General features: G+C 42.4%; 1 protein-coding gene across 2 annotated transcripts; it reads right to left on the bottom strand.

Moving 5' to 3' along the window:
• Positions 1 to 628: 628 nt before the first annotated feature.
• LOC111854666 (coiled-coil domain-containing protein 39) lies at positions 629 to 17905 on the bottom strand. 2 transcript variants are annotated; one of them, XM_023832886.2, is made up of 20 exons: positions 17717 to 17905; positions 17374 to 17493; positions 16986 to 17132; positions 15241 to 15399; positions 14941 to 15033; positions 14714 to 14842; positions 14011 to 14202; positions 13355 to 13458; positions 12967 to 13099; positions 10968 to 11162; positions 9833 to 9997; positions 9392 to 9529; positions 9093 to 9301; positions 7771 to 7894; positions 7301 to 7460; positions 7082 to 7188; positions 5755 to 5895; positions 3244 to 3423; positions 1930 to 2021; positions 629 to 1836 (listed from the first exon to the last, which is right to left on the bottom strand). In XM_023832886.2, the coding sequence occupies exons 1-20, from the start codon at positions 17807 to 17809 to the stop codon at positions 1617 to 1619; spliced, it is 2901 nt and encodes a 966-aa protein (XP_023688654.2). In that variant the 5' UTR covers positions 17810 to 17905; the 3' UTR covers positions 629 to 1616. The 2 variants fall into 2 exon arrangements, with proteins under 2 accessions (XP_023688654.2, XP_023688655.2); XM_023832887.2 differs by lacking the exons at positions 629 to 1836; positions 1930 to 2021; positions 3244 to 3423 and having other exon boundaries at positions 5892 to 6872.

Consider the following 17905-nt stretch of genomic DNA (forward strand, 5'->3'; position numbering starts at 1 on the left):
ACCACTGTATGTGTATATATATATATATATACATACATATATAGGCTACACATACACACACGCACAATTGTTTGATTTAGTCCACAATCATTTTTTTTTTTTTGCATTCGACATATATTTCATGTTTTATTTATGGTTGACATTCTTGAATGTTTAATTTACCCCATACATACTTCCCTCATTTATCAAGAATCTGTATATCTTATTTGTAAGATGGACTGAACACTGGAAATTTGGAATGAAACTTGATTTTCACCATGAGTCAGTTACTGTACTAACATAGTGTCACGAGTACGCTGGCACAGTGCGGTGAGGCAGGCGCAGGAGTCGGGGGAGTTGGTCACGGGGTTTCTTTGGAATACACACACAGGAACACGGAATGACGTCATTGAACGGAATGGGGAAACATTCACAGACACTCACTTACATACTACAGTTAATTAAAACAACTAGAAACAGCTGATAACAAGAGGATTCCACATGAGGTAAACAAGGGGGCGTGGCAGACAGGGGGATCGGAACGATCAGGGCGTGTAGCACGTCATGTTAATTTTGTTAGAACAGATGTTAAAATTTAATACATATACAACCAAATGTGTACACAGTGAAAAGACAATACAAAACTATGACACATTCATATATTTTCCCTTTATTTAAGTATCAATTACTGGACCAGAATTCATGTCTAGAGTGGGTGCAGTGTCAGTGGTGGCAAGGACTTTCAGAAGACCAGATCTGGGGTGCTGAGTATTGACACATGTCCCTATTCATTGTGACATGCACAAATAGGTCTTTCCATGCTCATAGTCACCTGGAAGAAGTTTTACCCCCTTTAACCTTGCAAGTCTGATTTTATGTCCCCAAAACCTCTGTTTTTCCTTTTCCCCACCAATAGATTTGGCTTTTATACCACTTTCCCTTTATTTACTTTTTGCATTTCCACAATGCATGCTGTCCGTCCTGTTCCAGCTGCACCCTGTTCCCTAAAAAAATAATCTTCCCCAATAAAGATGTGGTATTCTTCCTCACCTCGTGACTCAGGGTATTCCTAAGTGGTGAGAAAACATGAAGTGCCCAAGTAGATGCCCTTCCAGTGGACAAAATGTAATGCAGTGCTGTGCAGAGTGTCCATCCCATTGTGAAAATGTCTGAAGTTGTCGTAATGGATGGCAAGGGGGCAAGGTGACATATTCTCAGGGGGCTCAGGATGTCTAGTAACTCCCCTGGCTCTATGGGTGCCTTTCTGGTAGAAAAAAAGTCTTAGGGAGCTCGTCCAAGTCAGAACACACAATCACGTGGCCTTGTAAAGGGAAGAAAATATTTTTGAAGGGTGCCCTTCCAGTAAAGAAAATGAAATGTGATGCCCTATAATGGAATGCAGTTTCCCATACATGCAAGAGAAGCAGATGAAATAATGTACCTTCTAGGTGTTCCTAAGTGTAAGAAAATTTGGTATCTAGGTTGCCTCTGTAGTTGACATTAGTCAGTGTGTCACAGCTGAATTTGTTTAACCACTTATGAGCTGGTAAATCACACATATTTCAATGTAATGTAAATCTTAGGTAAAAGCCCCTCAATGAGCCAATGTCTGTAACCTTAAAAGGGTCACAGCCGCTCTATGGGCTCTTCCGCTGGACCTTCCGGCTGTGGACACTGCCGCTGCTTCTGCTGCTGCCGCTGGTGCCGCTCCCGGGCCGGGAATCCCGTGGGGATGGTGTGACAAGGGGTGCGGACGTCACCGAGAGACCCATGCCCAGGTCCACGGTCCTCGTGGTGGGAGGCGGAGCCGCTTGCACTGAGGAGGAGCCGCTGCTGCTTGAAGACCCCCCCGACCAGCTGTGCACAAAGCGCACAAGTACTCAATGATGCAGATGCGGCTCACATGACGGAGCGTGCAGTCACATGTTTTGGAGGAGGGGGGGGGCTTACCGGAGTGAGGAAGCTGAGCTGCGGCCAGAGGAAGGCTTTGAGCTGGTCCCACTCACTAGGGTGGGGGCAGGAGAGGGCGGGGGCAGACTGGCCTACAAATAAAAGCACAGGCATTTTCCATTCACCCAGTTCTGGATTTTTGTTTGAAAAATTCTGCTGCATTAGGGATGCCATCTGATGTAAAGGTACCACTACAGTCATCAGGAACAACTAAGCATATCATTAAATTATCTTTGTGTTGTTCTGTGTTTTCTATTTATGCGCTTAGTAAAGTGCCTTAAACTCATCATGTCTTTTAACAACTGCAGTGTCCTGACAACATTTGAAATTTCTATTTTAATATTTTAATCATCAATTTGACAATTCTAGTGTTGTCGTGCTCGAGACCGCTCTTGGCCTTGAAACCACTTTTTTGCGTTGTTGGTCTCGTCTCGGAATCGACTCGGTCTTGTTTCGGTCTCAGAGGACTCAAAGTTTTATTTCAAGAACTGTCATGACCACTCATCAAAACGACTCAGTATTTATCACAATGGCTTAACATTCATCTGTTATCCCAGAGAAGCTGACAAACGCAAAATGTGTGGATTTTTGCATGCATCCATCTCAGGCTCGTAACTTTGGTGAGGTATAATGCACAGACATGAATCACATATCTTTGCAATCGTGAGAACTTACTAAATCTGCTCATCCAAGTTGCAGCATTGTGTGCTAAAATATTCCAGAGTGATCTTGTGCATAATGAGGCATACATTTTAAACATTTTTCACGAAAAAGCACACCTAATAATCCACACATTAGACAGAAAACAAAGTGCATATTCCCTTCGGCAATGATCCACACGCTACCCTTCTGGAGAAAAATATTGTTAACACTTTACTTAAAGCAGTCATTTTATTGAATTATACATACCATCATAATGCATAATAGTGCATTTATAAAGTATTATAAACGTGGCTATAACTATTCAGAAAAAGGCATAACACATTATACTTGTGTGTTATGCATTATGTTTGCTCTTTGAAGGCACTATAAATACCTTCATAATGCAGCATAAAGCATCCTTAATTGTTATACTAACTGTTATTATGCATTCATAGAGCATTCATAATGCATGAGAAACATGGCTATAATGCGTTATGCCTTTTTATAAATATTTATAGCCGTCTCATGTTATGAATGCTATAATTTGTTATGAATGTTACAATGAATTATAAGAATAGTTATTAGGCTTTATGAATATGGGCTTCGTGGAAAGTGTTATCAAAATATTTATTTTTATGTACAGAGGATTTTGTGGTTCAGTGGGCATCATACCTGCTGAAAGTACATATCAATGGCATCTCTCAGGTCTGGATGTTCCTGCATCGCTTCCAGCAGCATTTTATTCACTGTCCTGTTGAAGTCCCTCAGCTCCCGGAGATCGATGTCTCGCTCTTCCAAGGATTCCTCCTTGGTCTTCCTGGCAGCCCGAATCTCCCTGGTCAGCTTTGAGCACTGTGATGGAGGGAGAATTTAACTGGAAATTTTTAAATTGAATTTTACAAGAAAACCTCTTATAATGGACTAAAAAAACATCCTTTCAAAAACCATTCTGTCCCTGGAGAGATTATGCACCCTGCCCTTACTAACAGGAAAGCGCATCAATATTTACTTAAGAACAAGAACACTTTATGAACTGAGCAAACTGAAGAATTAAGTCTTAATCCTTGTTGCGGTATGTGGATAACTATTCTTTGCCCGTAATCGGAAGGTCGTTGGTTCAAATTCCAGGACTGGCAGAGGATCACACCACTGCAAGACCCTTGCAGTTGCTCCCATGGGGGGGGGGGGTCAAATAAATGACTAACCCTGAGCTCTGAGCCCAATATTCACTTTCACCAGTGTCTGTGTGTCTCATAGGAGCGTAAGATGGGATTTACTAAAAAAACATCCAGTGTACCAGTACCTATACAAATGGCAAAACAAATATCTCCATTTGAGGTTGCCAAGGATATTACATGTTTGTTATGCTGAAAACCTGTGCTGTTGGTCTTATGTGCCAGTACACTGTGATGTAGTCCTTCCTCATTTTTTGATTTGAATTTAGATGTAGGTCAATAAAGGATTCTTGTTGACAGGGGTGACCATGTTCCTGTTGAATGAGTCATCTGTAGGAAGAATCTTACCTAAGATTTTGTAATCAGTTACATAATAATATCACAGTAGTCAGGGGTGTTGCTATACATTTTGGGTCCTCGACCAAGGCAATAATGTTTGAAAATTATTAGGGCTCCTGTCAGTCAGGGACCCTTGCAATTGTCCTAACTTTCCCCCCTTTGTGACACCCCTGATGGCATTGTGGAATTGTTGAATTGAATTGATCAGTATGGTGACTAATAACTGCACATGTAGTGCCTGTTTCGCAAATCACAGTGCTATTGTGCAACAGTTAGTTCTGACCAAGAAATCTGATTGGACAAGAGGCATTCTATGAGTGTGGTTGTCGGAGTAGCGCACTCAGATATTTCACATCAGCTGTATCACTCCGCTTTACAGGTGTATCTAAAACACACATACGCCTCATTTCCACCAACATGGAACTGGTGGTGGGCTGGTTCTTGTTTGGTGCAGAACTTGCCAGTGTTTCCACCTGTTTCAAATAAGAACACATGCAGAAGTGAGAGTAAACTATATCGGTTACGGACTGAATTTTCCGGGTATGCAGAAGGTTTGGATGCGATGACCCATCTCACTTTCGCTGACTTTTTTTTTTTTTTAAATAAGTAAACAGAATGTGCTGTACCTTGTTAGTGTTAACCTTCTACATGCTACTTGATGAATTGCTGTAGAAAATCCTGCAGCCTCGTGCCTACGACCGAATCACAGCCGTGACATATTGGAGTACAACCGAACTCCTTCTCATATGTTATTGTTTACTTATAATCTTTAATTCCAACTCGCGTTATTTAAAATTTGCACAATTTAAAATGAACAGAAACTACACACGTCAATGGCGGAGGAAATTAATTCTATTAATACATGCGTTTTCAGCTAGTAAATGTGAAAATAATGTTTTTAAGTTACAAACATGGAAAACAAAAGTGTGGTAGCTGTGGTATAAGTGGATTAATACACCCCAGGCCATGGATTATACCTTTTTAAATGCACCCCCCTTTGCATTGGGCAGTACTTCACCTCCGCAGCCATGCACTTAAAAACATATAATGAACAGCTTGTCATGCATTAACCCTTACTTACTACATATACTTTGTACAAGGTGGGATATAGACCCCAATCTGGAATGTCTGGTGATATGGATTATCCAAATTGATTTCATCCTCTTGTCCCATGCTCTCACAACCCTACCTTAAAATGTACCTCAGCCCCCCCCCCCCAAATAAACGTACAATAATTAGCTTAATGGGCTGTTTCCTTCAGCCCCCCTAGAAAAGGCTTAGCTCCCCTCTTCATAAACCTCTACTGACACTGTCAGATCTAATTTCACTGTCAGCACCCATTCCACTCCATCTCGTCAAAAGAGCTGTTTAGAACAGGGGCAGGTGGCCCTGATCCTGGAGTGTCGGTACCCAGAAGGTTATCCATCCTACCTGGTCTGTGAAGAACCTCACATGATCTCAGGCAGATAGTAACTCATCAGGTAGGATGGAAAATCTCCTGGATACCCGCACTCCACAATCAGGGCCGCCTACCTTTGCTCAAGGTTTTTGGTCATTTGTTTTCTTAGCCAAACCCTTAGCCAAAACCTATCCCTGCTCAGCCCATGCCTATATGAAATGGAGAGTGTGAAGGCCCAAGGAGCAGAACGTGGCATCGTTACTGGCACACCTGCTTCCCCACTCTATCCAGCTTCTCCTCCTGCAAGCCCAGCTCTTTATTCAGTATCTGGAGCTGAGAACGTGTCTCTTCTGTCCTTTCACTTTGTGCAGCTTCATCACGATTCAGGATTTCAAGGGTATTATTCATGTTCTGCAGGTGACAACAAAATGCATTACTGTTCCATAATCACAGCGACAGCAGATTCAATGCATTGCTGGTGAGCTTTGTCTATCAGTGTTTTATGGAAGCCACTGGCTGCCAGTATTCACATCATTTTATAACTATTCAAGGGTCCCTGTCGAGTGCTGGGCCCCCTTGAATCTGCCAGCATATCCATGCCCCTCCAATGCCCCTGATTTCAGCAAAACATGAACAACATTCCACCGCTAAATGATGAGGCTTCAAAAAAATGATCTTCTGTGGGTTTCAGTCAAACACAACAATTAAAAATGTATCTTTTACACATGACGCTTAGGAAAGCACCACTGTGCGCAATTTACATAGAAGGCTAGAGGTTGCGTGTGGCTCAGGGGGTTAGGACCCCGTGCTTGTGAGCCTCCAGTTCAAATCCCGCCGCTAGCAGAGTAATTTCACCACTGGGCTCCTAAGAAAGGCCTTCAGCCCCTATTGCTCCTGCTAAACTGAATGTCACTTTGCATAAAAGCAGCTGCTTAAAAACTGAATTTCAACCATATCCTCCTGGCAGCGTCTCACACCAAGACCCCCCCCATGGGCACCACTTTAACTTTGCCGTTATATGGCGTTAGTTCTCTCTGAGTAACAGGTACAGACCCCCCCCACAGTATAATGGTCAATGAATAGATAGAATAAAAGCATGTAGGACATTTCATAATGGGCGGTTTCATAAAAAATATTTTCATGTTTACTTCCTTGTATGACTGAAACATACTTCCTGTCATTTCCTGTAGTTTATTTAAGGAATCTCTGACAGGTTCTGGGATACTTCTGTTCTTTGATTATTCATTTCAAAGAACCACATTTTATCCTATTTTTACTTCATTCCTGCTTCCTTCCAGGACATGGCTTGTAACTGCTCACAGCTACAGTGAAATTTGCAGTGTCCTTGGGCAGGAAAACGCCAACACTGCAACAGGAACATTACTAACCTAGGAAATGAACACAATCAATTACAATATTCAAGTACTTGTATTTAATTATTTTATATTTCTATTTAATATTTTTATCTTGTGTAAAGTTATGATGATATATCATCATTTAAAAAATTCAACTGTACTAAAGCTAATGTGTATTGCTCTAACAGTGGCAGTGGATTCTGGGAAAATGGAAACTAGATAACACTGCACAACCAACATACCTGAATGTCATCCTGTAGCTCTTTCATTTGCCTTCTTTTATATTTATACCTTTCCTCTGCAGCTCTCTTTTGCTCCTCTAGTCTGAGCTTCTCCTGATATTCCTCACCTAAAACACAAAACGTGTTATGCAGAATGAACACCATAAAAGGTTAAGCGGTTTGCAGAAGAAGGTACATCTGAAATACAGCTTGTGGATGAACATCCTGAAATAGTCCTACTTGACTCCTCTACTTTGTGGAGTGATTTCCGGTAAGTGGTATTGCGGCTGTTGACCACGTGCAGGGTGTTCTCCAGAGCCTGGATCTCCTTCTCTGCCTTGCCGATTTTAGCATCCAGATCGTCCCCCTTGCGCTGGAGCTCTTCCTTCTCTTGTGCAGCCTGAAGAAATGAAATGATGATACTTAGCTGATCCCCATGGGAAATTTTTCACCTACCCCATCTCGCTCTCCGTGACACACAGACACATATGTAGGTGACAGTAAGCTTGGCGGTGAAGGGCAGCCACCCATAGGGACGCCCATGGAGCTGGGGGTTAAGGGCCCACAGATGTGATGATTCTGCTGAAGCTGTGCATGAACCAGCAACCTTCCGATCACAGGAGCAGAGGCTTAGCCAGGATTTTAAAAAAAATCAAACATGCAAACAAACACAAGATGTTTGGCTGCTTTACAGCTTAATAAGCACTCACCTTGATGATGTAGTAAGCCTGAGATCTCTCCTCCTCACCATCAGGGGGAGCCATAGATACAGTCAGTATCTCATACCTCTTTTTCATCTTGTCAGTCTTGGAGAGCCTTTCATGGACTTCGGCACTGACATGAGAGACCAGCACAGACATAAACCTGCCACATTCTGCTCTAAAAAATATCCTTATACTAAATTAGGCATAAATACTGATCTGGGGAGGAACAATGGCTCAGTGGTCGGCTCAATTAATTAATGTAATAATTTTGATATGGCTACATTTCAAACAACATACACTACATTTCATAGTTAGCATGTGCTGGACAAATGGGAGATAAATGGGATGGATGGATGGATGGATGGATGGAATTGCAATGGGTAGGGATGAGAGATTTGGGCTCCCAAAACTGAATGCAGAAGGGAATATGAAAAGTGAAACGTTTGTACAATGAAGGGGTCCTGATGATTTTCCAACAGCAGGCTAATACTTTTAAACTTCCCCAGAAACACTTTTTCAAATATCTACAAATCAGAAGCTCTGCACACTCCCGCATTAAAACGTATTCTACTATCCACCATTGAATGACTTTCTCTGGAGCATTTACACAACAAGGGAGGTATATCCTGGTTTTATGATACACACAGAACAGCCTCAAAAGAGAATTCGGTAAGAGTTTATTTAAAGCAGTCATCTTGGATAATAGTGCATTCATAAAGTATTATAAACAGAGCTATAACTTTTTAAAAGTCATAAGAAATCATAGGCGTGTTTATTATGCATTATGAATGCTTTATGATCTCATCTATAATGCAGTATAAATACCTTCATAATCCATTATAAGTGTCAGTGTAAGCATTATGCATTAACAAGGTATTTATAGTCTAACCAGCAGCGTTAAATAGCAGAGCAATAAGCTTGTTCAGGAATATCCTGAACAGGCAGTAAGTTGTGAGGGGCCTTACACTCTTACTGCAAAAATATAAATTTCTCCCCCCTTTTTGTTATGTAGTCATTACTTTTCATTGAATTGTCTACCTTTTGAGTAGGGTCAACTGTAATAATAGATGTATTGATGATGGACATTTTACATTTTCATTTCGGGTTTATCAGGGAAGGGGAAGAGTTGGGGTGTGTGTGTGTTTGTTTTGAATGTTTGAAAAATATTTATGAAAAACAGTATAATGGCTGTCATTTTATGATGTATTCAGGAAAAGATTGTATCCATTTCAAATTTGAACTTTGGCAGAACCAGCAATAATGATTCAGGAATCTGGGTATTAACTCATTAGGGCAAAGTCCAGGATCTGAGCGGCTGAGCTAATCACCTGAGCGCCTGCTGCTCCTGCTCGGCCAATCTGACCCGCTTGCAGATCATCTCACGGTGAAGCTTAAGCTCCTCCTCCCGCTCGCTCATGACCGCCTGCAGCCACAGCCTCTGCTTCTCCAGGGAGAGGACGCTGTCGGCCTTATCGTACAGCAGGTCCCGCAGGCGTTTCGTCTCCAGCTTCAGGATGTTGTCCTCCACCATAGCGTCCTGTGGTGTGATCACCAGTCACCAAACCAGTCTGCACTCCCAGAGACGCTATGAGATAAATTCTACCGTTTCTAAGACTAGTCTCTTCACCTGCTTTTTCTGATTGAGCTTCTTCAGTTCTTTGTCTGAGGTATCATTGAAAAGGTCTAGCTCCTCGATCTTAGTGGTCAGGTCTGATTTCTCCACTCCTGTCTTCTCCATCTCCTTTTGCACGCACCGAATGTTGTCCTGAAAATAGGAACTTTTGCTTGGCAAATGTTGAAGAAGGTACAAGGATGAAATGCCAGTCTATCACAGGGCAAACATACTCACAAACAACTACTGTTTTTATTATTTTGCTTAGCTAAAATGTGTATCTTTTATTTAACTTATTTCTATAGCTGAGCAATTCAGATTGAATACAGTTTTTGGGTATAACAACCTGTCAAAAGAGTCTTCAGGTTTCTATACTAAACTCATATCTTGCTCTGAAGGCTGAAAAGTGCCAGTCAACAGGTACTGGAGACCCGTCCCTCAGATAGACAGGTGTACCTGCAGTCTTCTCAGCTGTAGCATCAGCATGCTGGACGTTTTCCTCTTCTCCTCCAAAGCTTCAGACAGTTCAGACACCTTGGCCTCCAGCAGCCGCTTCTCCTCCCCTGTCACCTCCCCCTTCAGGCGAGAAATCTTCCTCTCTAGCTGCTGGATCCGGAAGTCCTGGTTCCACAGAGTGTATCAGTCAGTATAACTATTCATTTACTCCAAAGAAATGTGAGCACATCCACATGCGTGTCACAGTTTGTTTTTCATTTCACAATTTCCCACACAGCCTTCAGTAGCTACTTCATTAGGTACACCTAGGTAGTAGTGTGTAGGTAGTGGTTGAGTTGTTGCAGTATTTTGGACTGGAGTTTGCCAGTTGAGTACCTCAATATAGTTTGTAGATTTAACATTTACCAATTACCACTGGCATTCAGCACTTGTCTCTGCATGGTACTGCTTATAAGCTGTACAGCCGGGACCATCCCTGACGATTTTGTTCTTCGATTTCTCCAGTGCCTTCGACGCGGTTCAGCCAGCCCGGTTAGGGAGGAAGCTCTCTGTTATGCAGGTTCATGCTCCCATAGTCTCTTGGATTATTGACTGTCTGATCGACAGGCCGCAGTATGAGAGGCTGCAGGGCTGTGTGAGCAATATGTTTATTATCTGTGATTCTGTGATATCTGGGCAATACAATTAAGATGTGCAATATTATTATCCAGGATTCGGTGCAATATACCTCTATTTTTTCCCCACAGTTTAAAGTCTAACTTGATTTTACCAACATGTGCAATATAACTACTTATGATTACTTCATTCCTATTTTTATACTTATACTGTATTGTTCTTGTCTTGGTGTCTATATGTGATTGTGCAGTTGGAATGTGAGCAATTTCCTCCGGGATTAATAAAGTCTGCTGATTCTGATTCAGCTTGTAAGGGTATCGCCACTGAGAATTCACAAATAAAGTCTTCCCATCATTGCATTATTACATAAATTCTGTCATAGCTATCTCCCACATAATTCCACAAATGTATTTGTGTGGGATGCTTGCAAGGATGATGGACAGCTGATGCAGAGATTTCCTAAATCAATCAACAGCAATCACATGCACTGTGTTTTACAGGTTTGACTCTGGTCTCTCACCTGGTTGTAAATAATTTTCTGTTGCTTGAGGGATTTCTGGTCCATCTTGTTCAACCGGCTGTTGAGGTTGGACAGTGACGCTCTGCATCCTGTAATCTCCGCTTTTCTTTCCATCTCTTGGGCTTTCAGGGCCTCCAGCTCCTGGGTCTTCTTGAACAGCGCCTCCCGGTGGTGGAGCAGCAGGGAATCCGTTTCCTACACGATAGACCATCTGGGTCAGGCTCCATTTGGAGTAGGAAACCATGTCACAGAAGATTTATCATGTTTCAGTTGTGCTACACCTATAGAACAGCTGTCACACAACATTTGAGAAGCCATGTTTAATGTCAAACATTTTTAAAAGGTATAACCTGAAATTGTATGAATCCATCTTTTATTATATACATTATTAATATTGTACTACCAGTAAACTGCTTTCTGCCTCTCCCTCCTACTTATGCTGCCATAGCCATATCTGCCGGAGCATTGCACTTCATATTGCACTCATCTAACTTTTAGCACTGCCTATAGTCTTCCTTACTTTGACTAATTGCATTTATTTCCACCACCTTCTCCTGGGGGGTGCTGCCTGGAGCCCTCAATCTATCAAGATGTCCAGCACACCCTGCAACATGTGACGTCGCCACTACCAATGACGACCGTGCATCCAGCTCGCCGTTCTGCCTGTGTCATCTTCCATGTATGAAACGCTCCCTGCCTTCTGGCTGCCTGGCGATTGGAGGGAGCGGTGGCACCGGCTTGTCATCTCCCCCCTGCTCCCCATTTGTGTTTCAGATTTAACTGTATTTGACTCTCCCTGCCGGCCCCTGGAGGATGGGCTCCCCCTTTGAGTCTGGTCCCTCCCAAGGTTTCTTCCTTCTAGGGAGTTTTTCCTTGCCACTGTCGCCTATGGCTTACTCACTGGGGGCTTTGGGTGGGGATGCTGTAAAGCGCTTTGGGACAATGTAATGTTGTGATAATGTGCTATACAAAAATAAATTTGTTGTTGTTGTTGTTGAGTCAACAGAGGAATCAGAGGAAACATCTCAAGGAAAAAGAAAGGTTGATTATTTATTTATATATTTATAGGCCTCCGCACTATGCCAAGCAACACAAACATTTTGTTAAGTTAAGGTTTTTAGATGCACCTGTAAAGCGGAGTGAAACACTCTATTGTGAAATGTCTGAGTGCGGTTATACTCTGATACCAGTGCTCATGGAAGACCACTTGTAATCAGATTTCTTGGTTGGAACTACAGTAATTGTTGTATAATTAAAAAATAAGAATTCCTCATGATGTGATCATTTTTCCATTTTATGTTAAATATTTCAACACATATTTGGGTTTATGTTCTTCATTTCACATGTATGATAATAGGACATGTTAATAGACATGTTAAGGTGATTTACTTTCAGAATTAATGAAATGAAATTTAAAAAATGTATCCACTTCAATCCCTATTCCAGACGGAGAATGAATCATATGTATCCTCACACTGCGCAACTGAAATGCGTAACATCCAGTGCGAGTCAGGTCTACAGTGCACTCCCAGAAGTAATAGATACAGGCTCTACCCTTCTTACTGAACAATAACAAGTTTATAAAGAGCACTTCTATAAGCAGCTCCTGAAGACCTTGAGGGTGTGTTTGTTTTGTGACACTTATTTGCATGATGAGTCACCTTACTTTCATGCAGCAGTTAAACTAATCCTCTAAATCTGCAGTACACTAGTCCTTAAGATCCAGTGTGGAATATTCTTTGTAATGCTATTTGTAACGGTCTAATACTGCCACTACAAATAAGTAATGGGTGGAAGTTTCTGGTCTTTAAGGAGTACAAAGTCTACTGGTATCCAGTGCTATTCTGAACTGTATTATCAAAGCGTTTCATGGAACATTGAAAGACCTGTTTTTTTTTATACATCAATTAAAAAGCAAATCTGAAATTTATGAGGGTCCATGAGGACTGGAGGTGTTAGTCTTCAGGGGTTGGGGCCGGGCACAGCAGGAGGGGCTCACCTTAACGGCCTCCTCATTCTCCTTCAGCGTCTGCTCCATCTGCGCAGCCCTCTCCTCCACACTCATGGCTGTCTCCGTTATACACTGCAGCTTCTCCTGCAGGGTGACGTTGAAGGCCTGAGCTGCCTTGACCCTGCATACAGGGGAGGGTGGAGCCAATGGAAGCCATAAGACAGCCACAGAGACACTGAACTGGCTTCGTAAGAATGTCAGGGTACGTAAACTCGCTAGATGAAAACCGCTACTCTGTCTTGACACCGAAGGTGCAACTATCAATGACGTGTGAATCTGAAACCTTCAGCTACAGATAGTGGATGTTGTCAGATAGATCATAGAGCGCCAGTGTTGGAAATGCAAGAAACGATGTGTGGCACCAAAAATTCTGTACTTGTTGCTTTTCTCCAGGATGTCCTTCTTCATGCTGGACAGCTGGGATCTCTTCGCTTGCACTTCTGTAGCTGTTCCATCCACACTGAACCTCAGGCTCTCCAGCTGTACAAAGAGAACACAAGAAACAGTAAATTACTGAAGTAAACATAGCTCATGCCTCATTTTATGGCCTTGGTGTCAGAAATGCCATCAAACAACATACCACTGTTAGGTGGAGAAGCAGCCATCGCGGATACTGTGGGTTTAACTTCTCATAGCAGGCTAGTTTAGCTCACTTCACTATCCTATTAAATCCCATGATGTTAGATCAGACAGTGATCCTGTCCACTCTTATTACAATTAGGAGTTAAGGGCCTTTTTCAAGCACCCATCATCAAAATCTATCTCTTGACTGCGGGATTTCAACCAGTGACCTTCTGATAACAAACACAGTGTTCTAACATGCTGAGCCACTTGAGACCCCACTACTGCTTTGCCGAAATATCAGTAGAAGTATCAAGATCCTCATATGGAGAGCAGACAAAGCGGATGACTTTTGGCTGGAATTCCATTCTCCAAATGCCAGCAGTTCTACGTACGTTTGCTGGCAAGTCACCGTTAGCTATAAAGCATGTGCGTCAGTGAGCATATAATGGTGATAGCAATGATGCCGACCTCATCCTCCAGCCTGACACGGTTGCTCTCCTTCTCCTGCAATTCCTGCCTAAGCTTTGCGGCCAGTCGCTCCGCGGCTGCAATCTTCCTCTCAAGCTCCCTGTTGTTCTCCACCTCGCTGTCCAGAAAGTTCTTCTTTTCCTTTATTGTGGCCTCCTTCTCTCTCACCTCCTGGTTCACCTGGGCGAGAAGCTGGAGGAACAGAATGTTACACCTGACACGGGTTTTATTCACCATTCTACATCTAAGTGTTCAGCTGGCACTTTTTAAATTATAGGCATCAGCCATTTAAAAAGACAGGTATTTAAAAAGACAGGTATTTAAAAAGACAGGTATTTTTTTTTAAAAAAAAGACAGGTATTTTAAAAGACATGTACTTTTAAAAAGACAGGTATTTAAAAAGACAGGTATTTAAAAAAACAAATCAATGAAGTTGGGAGGGAGCAAAAACGTGGACTGTCTGTGGTTCCCCGAGGACTGGGTTGGGAAACACTGCTGTACACAATCTTGCTTCCTAATCACCAAACATCAGGGGCATATTTGCAAACTTAGGGGAGAACATTCAAAACTCCTAATCACACTCAGCTGATACTAAATATAAACCTTTTAGCCTTTTTGACCTGCGCCACCCTGCACTGGGCATCTACTACTTTGTCATTCCATTAAGCCTCATTAAGGCATTACATCTCCCCCTGCTGGTTACCAGTGTGCACTGCTCCATCTCACGGTCCCTCCTTCTCATCTGCTCAATGGTGCTCTCCCACTGTCGAATGAGCTCCTGCCTCTCTGCGTGGGCGTGACGGAAGCTTTCAGCAGTACTGTCCAGCCCTATCTGTGTTCGACAGGGAATAAACACGGGATGATCACGATGATGCAGAAACAGGCCGTTCCACGTTGGCCGAATGCCCGGCAGCGGGCCGTCACTTGGACCTGTGCCGTGATCGTCTCCGTCAGCTCGTTGTCAAGGGCTCTGCGCTTCTGGCTGGCCTCGATGGTCATCTTCTCCATGCGAACTGTCAGTTCCTGTGGTGTGGAATGTAATGCATGCCATTAGCTTGCCGGGTATAAACATCCTGGGTCGGTGCCTCAAGCCAATCTCCTGTCGTATGAATGGACATGCCTAAAAGATCTTACCACTCCATTTATTATATAAACTACAGCTAAAAAGTGTTCTTGCTATACAACATCTCCTTCTCCTCCATTTAGGGAGTCTCCTGCATGCTCTCTCACCCGGACCCTGCTCTCATCCTGCTGGGCGTATTTGACGATAGCCATGGTGTCCTCATCTCTGCGCGCTGACTCCTCCAGCCAAGCACTGAGAGTCTTCTGGTCCCAGTTCATCTGGCTCTTAAGTTCATCTAACTTCTGGGAAGCTTTGAAGATGTTGTTCTATCGGGGAACATGGATGTGGGGAGGAGTCGTTACAAATCAACATACGACAGTGGCATTGAGGAGGACTAAGCAGCGTAACATGTCCTTCTTGCTGCAATCACAGATGCTGTATATACTCATGTATTCCACTGTATGGTTGTACATTTTTCTATTTATTTATCTATCACAAATGTATATACTGTAGGTGTTTCTGGCATTTTGCCCTATTTCACTATTTCAGATTAGACACCAAACTGCATTTTGTTGTCTGAACACATGAACTTTATGCAATAACAATAAATCTAATTTAAAATCTAATCAACCCCAATTATTCTATTTTAAAGTTTTTTGCATGAGGAATCTAGGTTGTTATGCTACACCAGTTGGCACAAAGGGTGGGCTTGAAGGAAGCCACTGTTATTCTTTAGAGAGTCAGGGGGCCGAGCTCTAGATCATCTATGCATTACTGTTGCATCATTTTATATGGGTGCATTGTGTGCTTTAGATCAAGATCCTCAGATGGAGAGCAGTTTGAGCTCCTGCCCCTCGTGGGTAATGCAGAAAGACTACAAGGTCATTCAGGCCCACAGTGTACTGTATGTTATTTAGTTGTATTTTTTTTTCCTCTTTCCTCTTGTTTTGTTCTTTTTTCCCCTGGTTGGAGAACCTGCTTCCTCTGCGGTCGACAAAAGGAAAAAGGACTCCGGTCTGGTTCCAAATTTCAAAATTGACAAGATACTGATCCCTAAGCTCTTGGACTTTCAACAGCGGCATCAATTTTTATAAAACATTTACAGAACTGTTGAGTCTTTTCCATTTTCATTTTTATAAAATGTAGTAAAATTATACAACAGAAAAAAAAAACTTTTTTAAAAGTTGAAGTCTAGTTAGACCAGTGTTTCCCAATGCAGTCCTCGAGGAACCCCGGACAGTCCACGTTTTCGCTTACTCTCAGCTCCCAGTGCGCCTGTACCAAGTATTCGGTGTTCCTGATTGGCTGGGAGCTGGGAGGGAGCAAAAACGTGGACTGTCTGGGGTTCCCCATGGACTGGGTTGGGAAACACTGAGTTAGACAAATGTCAGTGGTGTTTGGAGGAACTGATCCTGTTCAACAATTATCCCTGGTCTCCCCTAAAGCACAGGGTCAACAAGAAGGGACCGGGAATTTATTCCAAGCAGCACGGTTCTCAATCCTGTGGTTCACACACTGGTCAACTTAAAGGCACCAACTCAACTAACACGCATGATTGGACTGTGGCTGTAAATGAGCATGACATGGAGCAAACATACAAACTTAATACGCAGAAGGCAGGGGAAGGCTTTAAACCTAACTCGAAACCTATTAGGCAGCTGATCTAGTCATTGCACCAGCATACTGCCCTTTCACAATTATCTTAGCTCATATTATTGTTACATTTGGCGCCATCTAGTGGTTGCAAATACACATATCGTATTTAATTATTTATAACGCACCTATCAAAGCATTCATCTTCAAATCCTTTATGCAGAACAGAATAGCAGAGTGAAATACAAACCTGAAATATATACACAGCATGTATATATGTACATGAATATTAAGCAGTTAAAGCAGCTACGGCTGTCACCTCCTGTGTATTCTTCTTGTCTCTCGTTGCTCCCAGCTCCCTCTCCAGCTTGGAAATCTCCTGCTGCAGTCTGCCCATCTCCCGTTCAGCCAGGGCCTTGAAATGAACCTCGGACTCGGTCTCCTTCTCTTTGGCCTTGGAAAGAGCCTGTATTTATAGACACGCGCGCGCACAATGGATCGCGATTTTAAATACGTACATTTTATGCAACCCAGGTATACACACATTATAATACATTATATAATACACATTAATACATCATATTATTACAAATATAATTTATTCTTATATTTTGCCAGAATGTTACTTTGTAGTTATAACGTGAATATTGTGAAACATTTTCCTACTGATAATTTTATTTTTTTAAGGACTAATAATGACAGTATACCTGAGTGTGAGATAGTTCCTGTCTCACATTTTTCAGATGTTCACCCATCGCTTGGATCTTATCTCTGTGTGTGCAGAGTTTGCCGTCCAGGTCTGATTTTTCCTTTTGTTTCCTTAGAAGCTATTATATGGAAGAAGACACACAACGGGCCGACAGTAAGCAGCGGCTTTCCTAATCTTACCACGATGACATCATCGACCGCAAAAGAAAGACTATGTGTGCATTTAGTTAGTTAATGGAAATGGGAAAGCATGTTTATGGGTGATTAATGAACATAACCTGTCACTACCCATAGATAATTTAAAATAAAGTATTACGGCTGATCTTGATGCAACTTATCTACCTCGTCTTCCAAAGCCTTGTTCTCTGCATTTGCCACTGGTATGGCAAAACCTTCATCCCAGCCAATTTCGTTTAAAAGAGTTGCACCCGACATTTTTCCTATGGAACTTTTATCCACTGTTTGATACGACGTCTAAGCCGACTTCGTTGTGCTCAGCAGAACTCGGACTGGAAACCCGTGCGTTGTTTT

Source organism: Paramormyrops kingsleyae, chromosome 21 (assembly GCF_048594095.1).
Source record: "Paramormyrops kingsleyae isolate MSU_618 chromosome 21, PKINGS_0.4, whole genome shotgun sequence".
Classification (NCBI taxonomy): domain Eukaryota; kingdom Metazoa; phylum Chordata; class Actinopteri; order Osteoglossiformes; family Mormyridae; genus Paramormyrops; species Paramormyrops kingsleyae.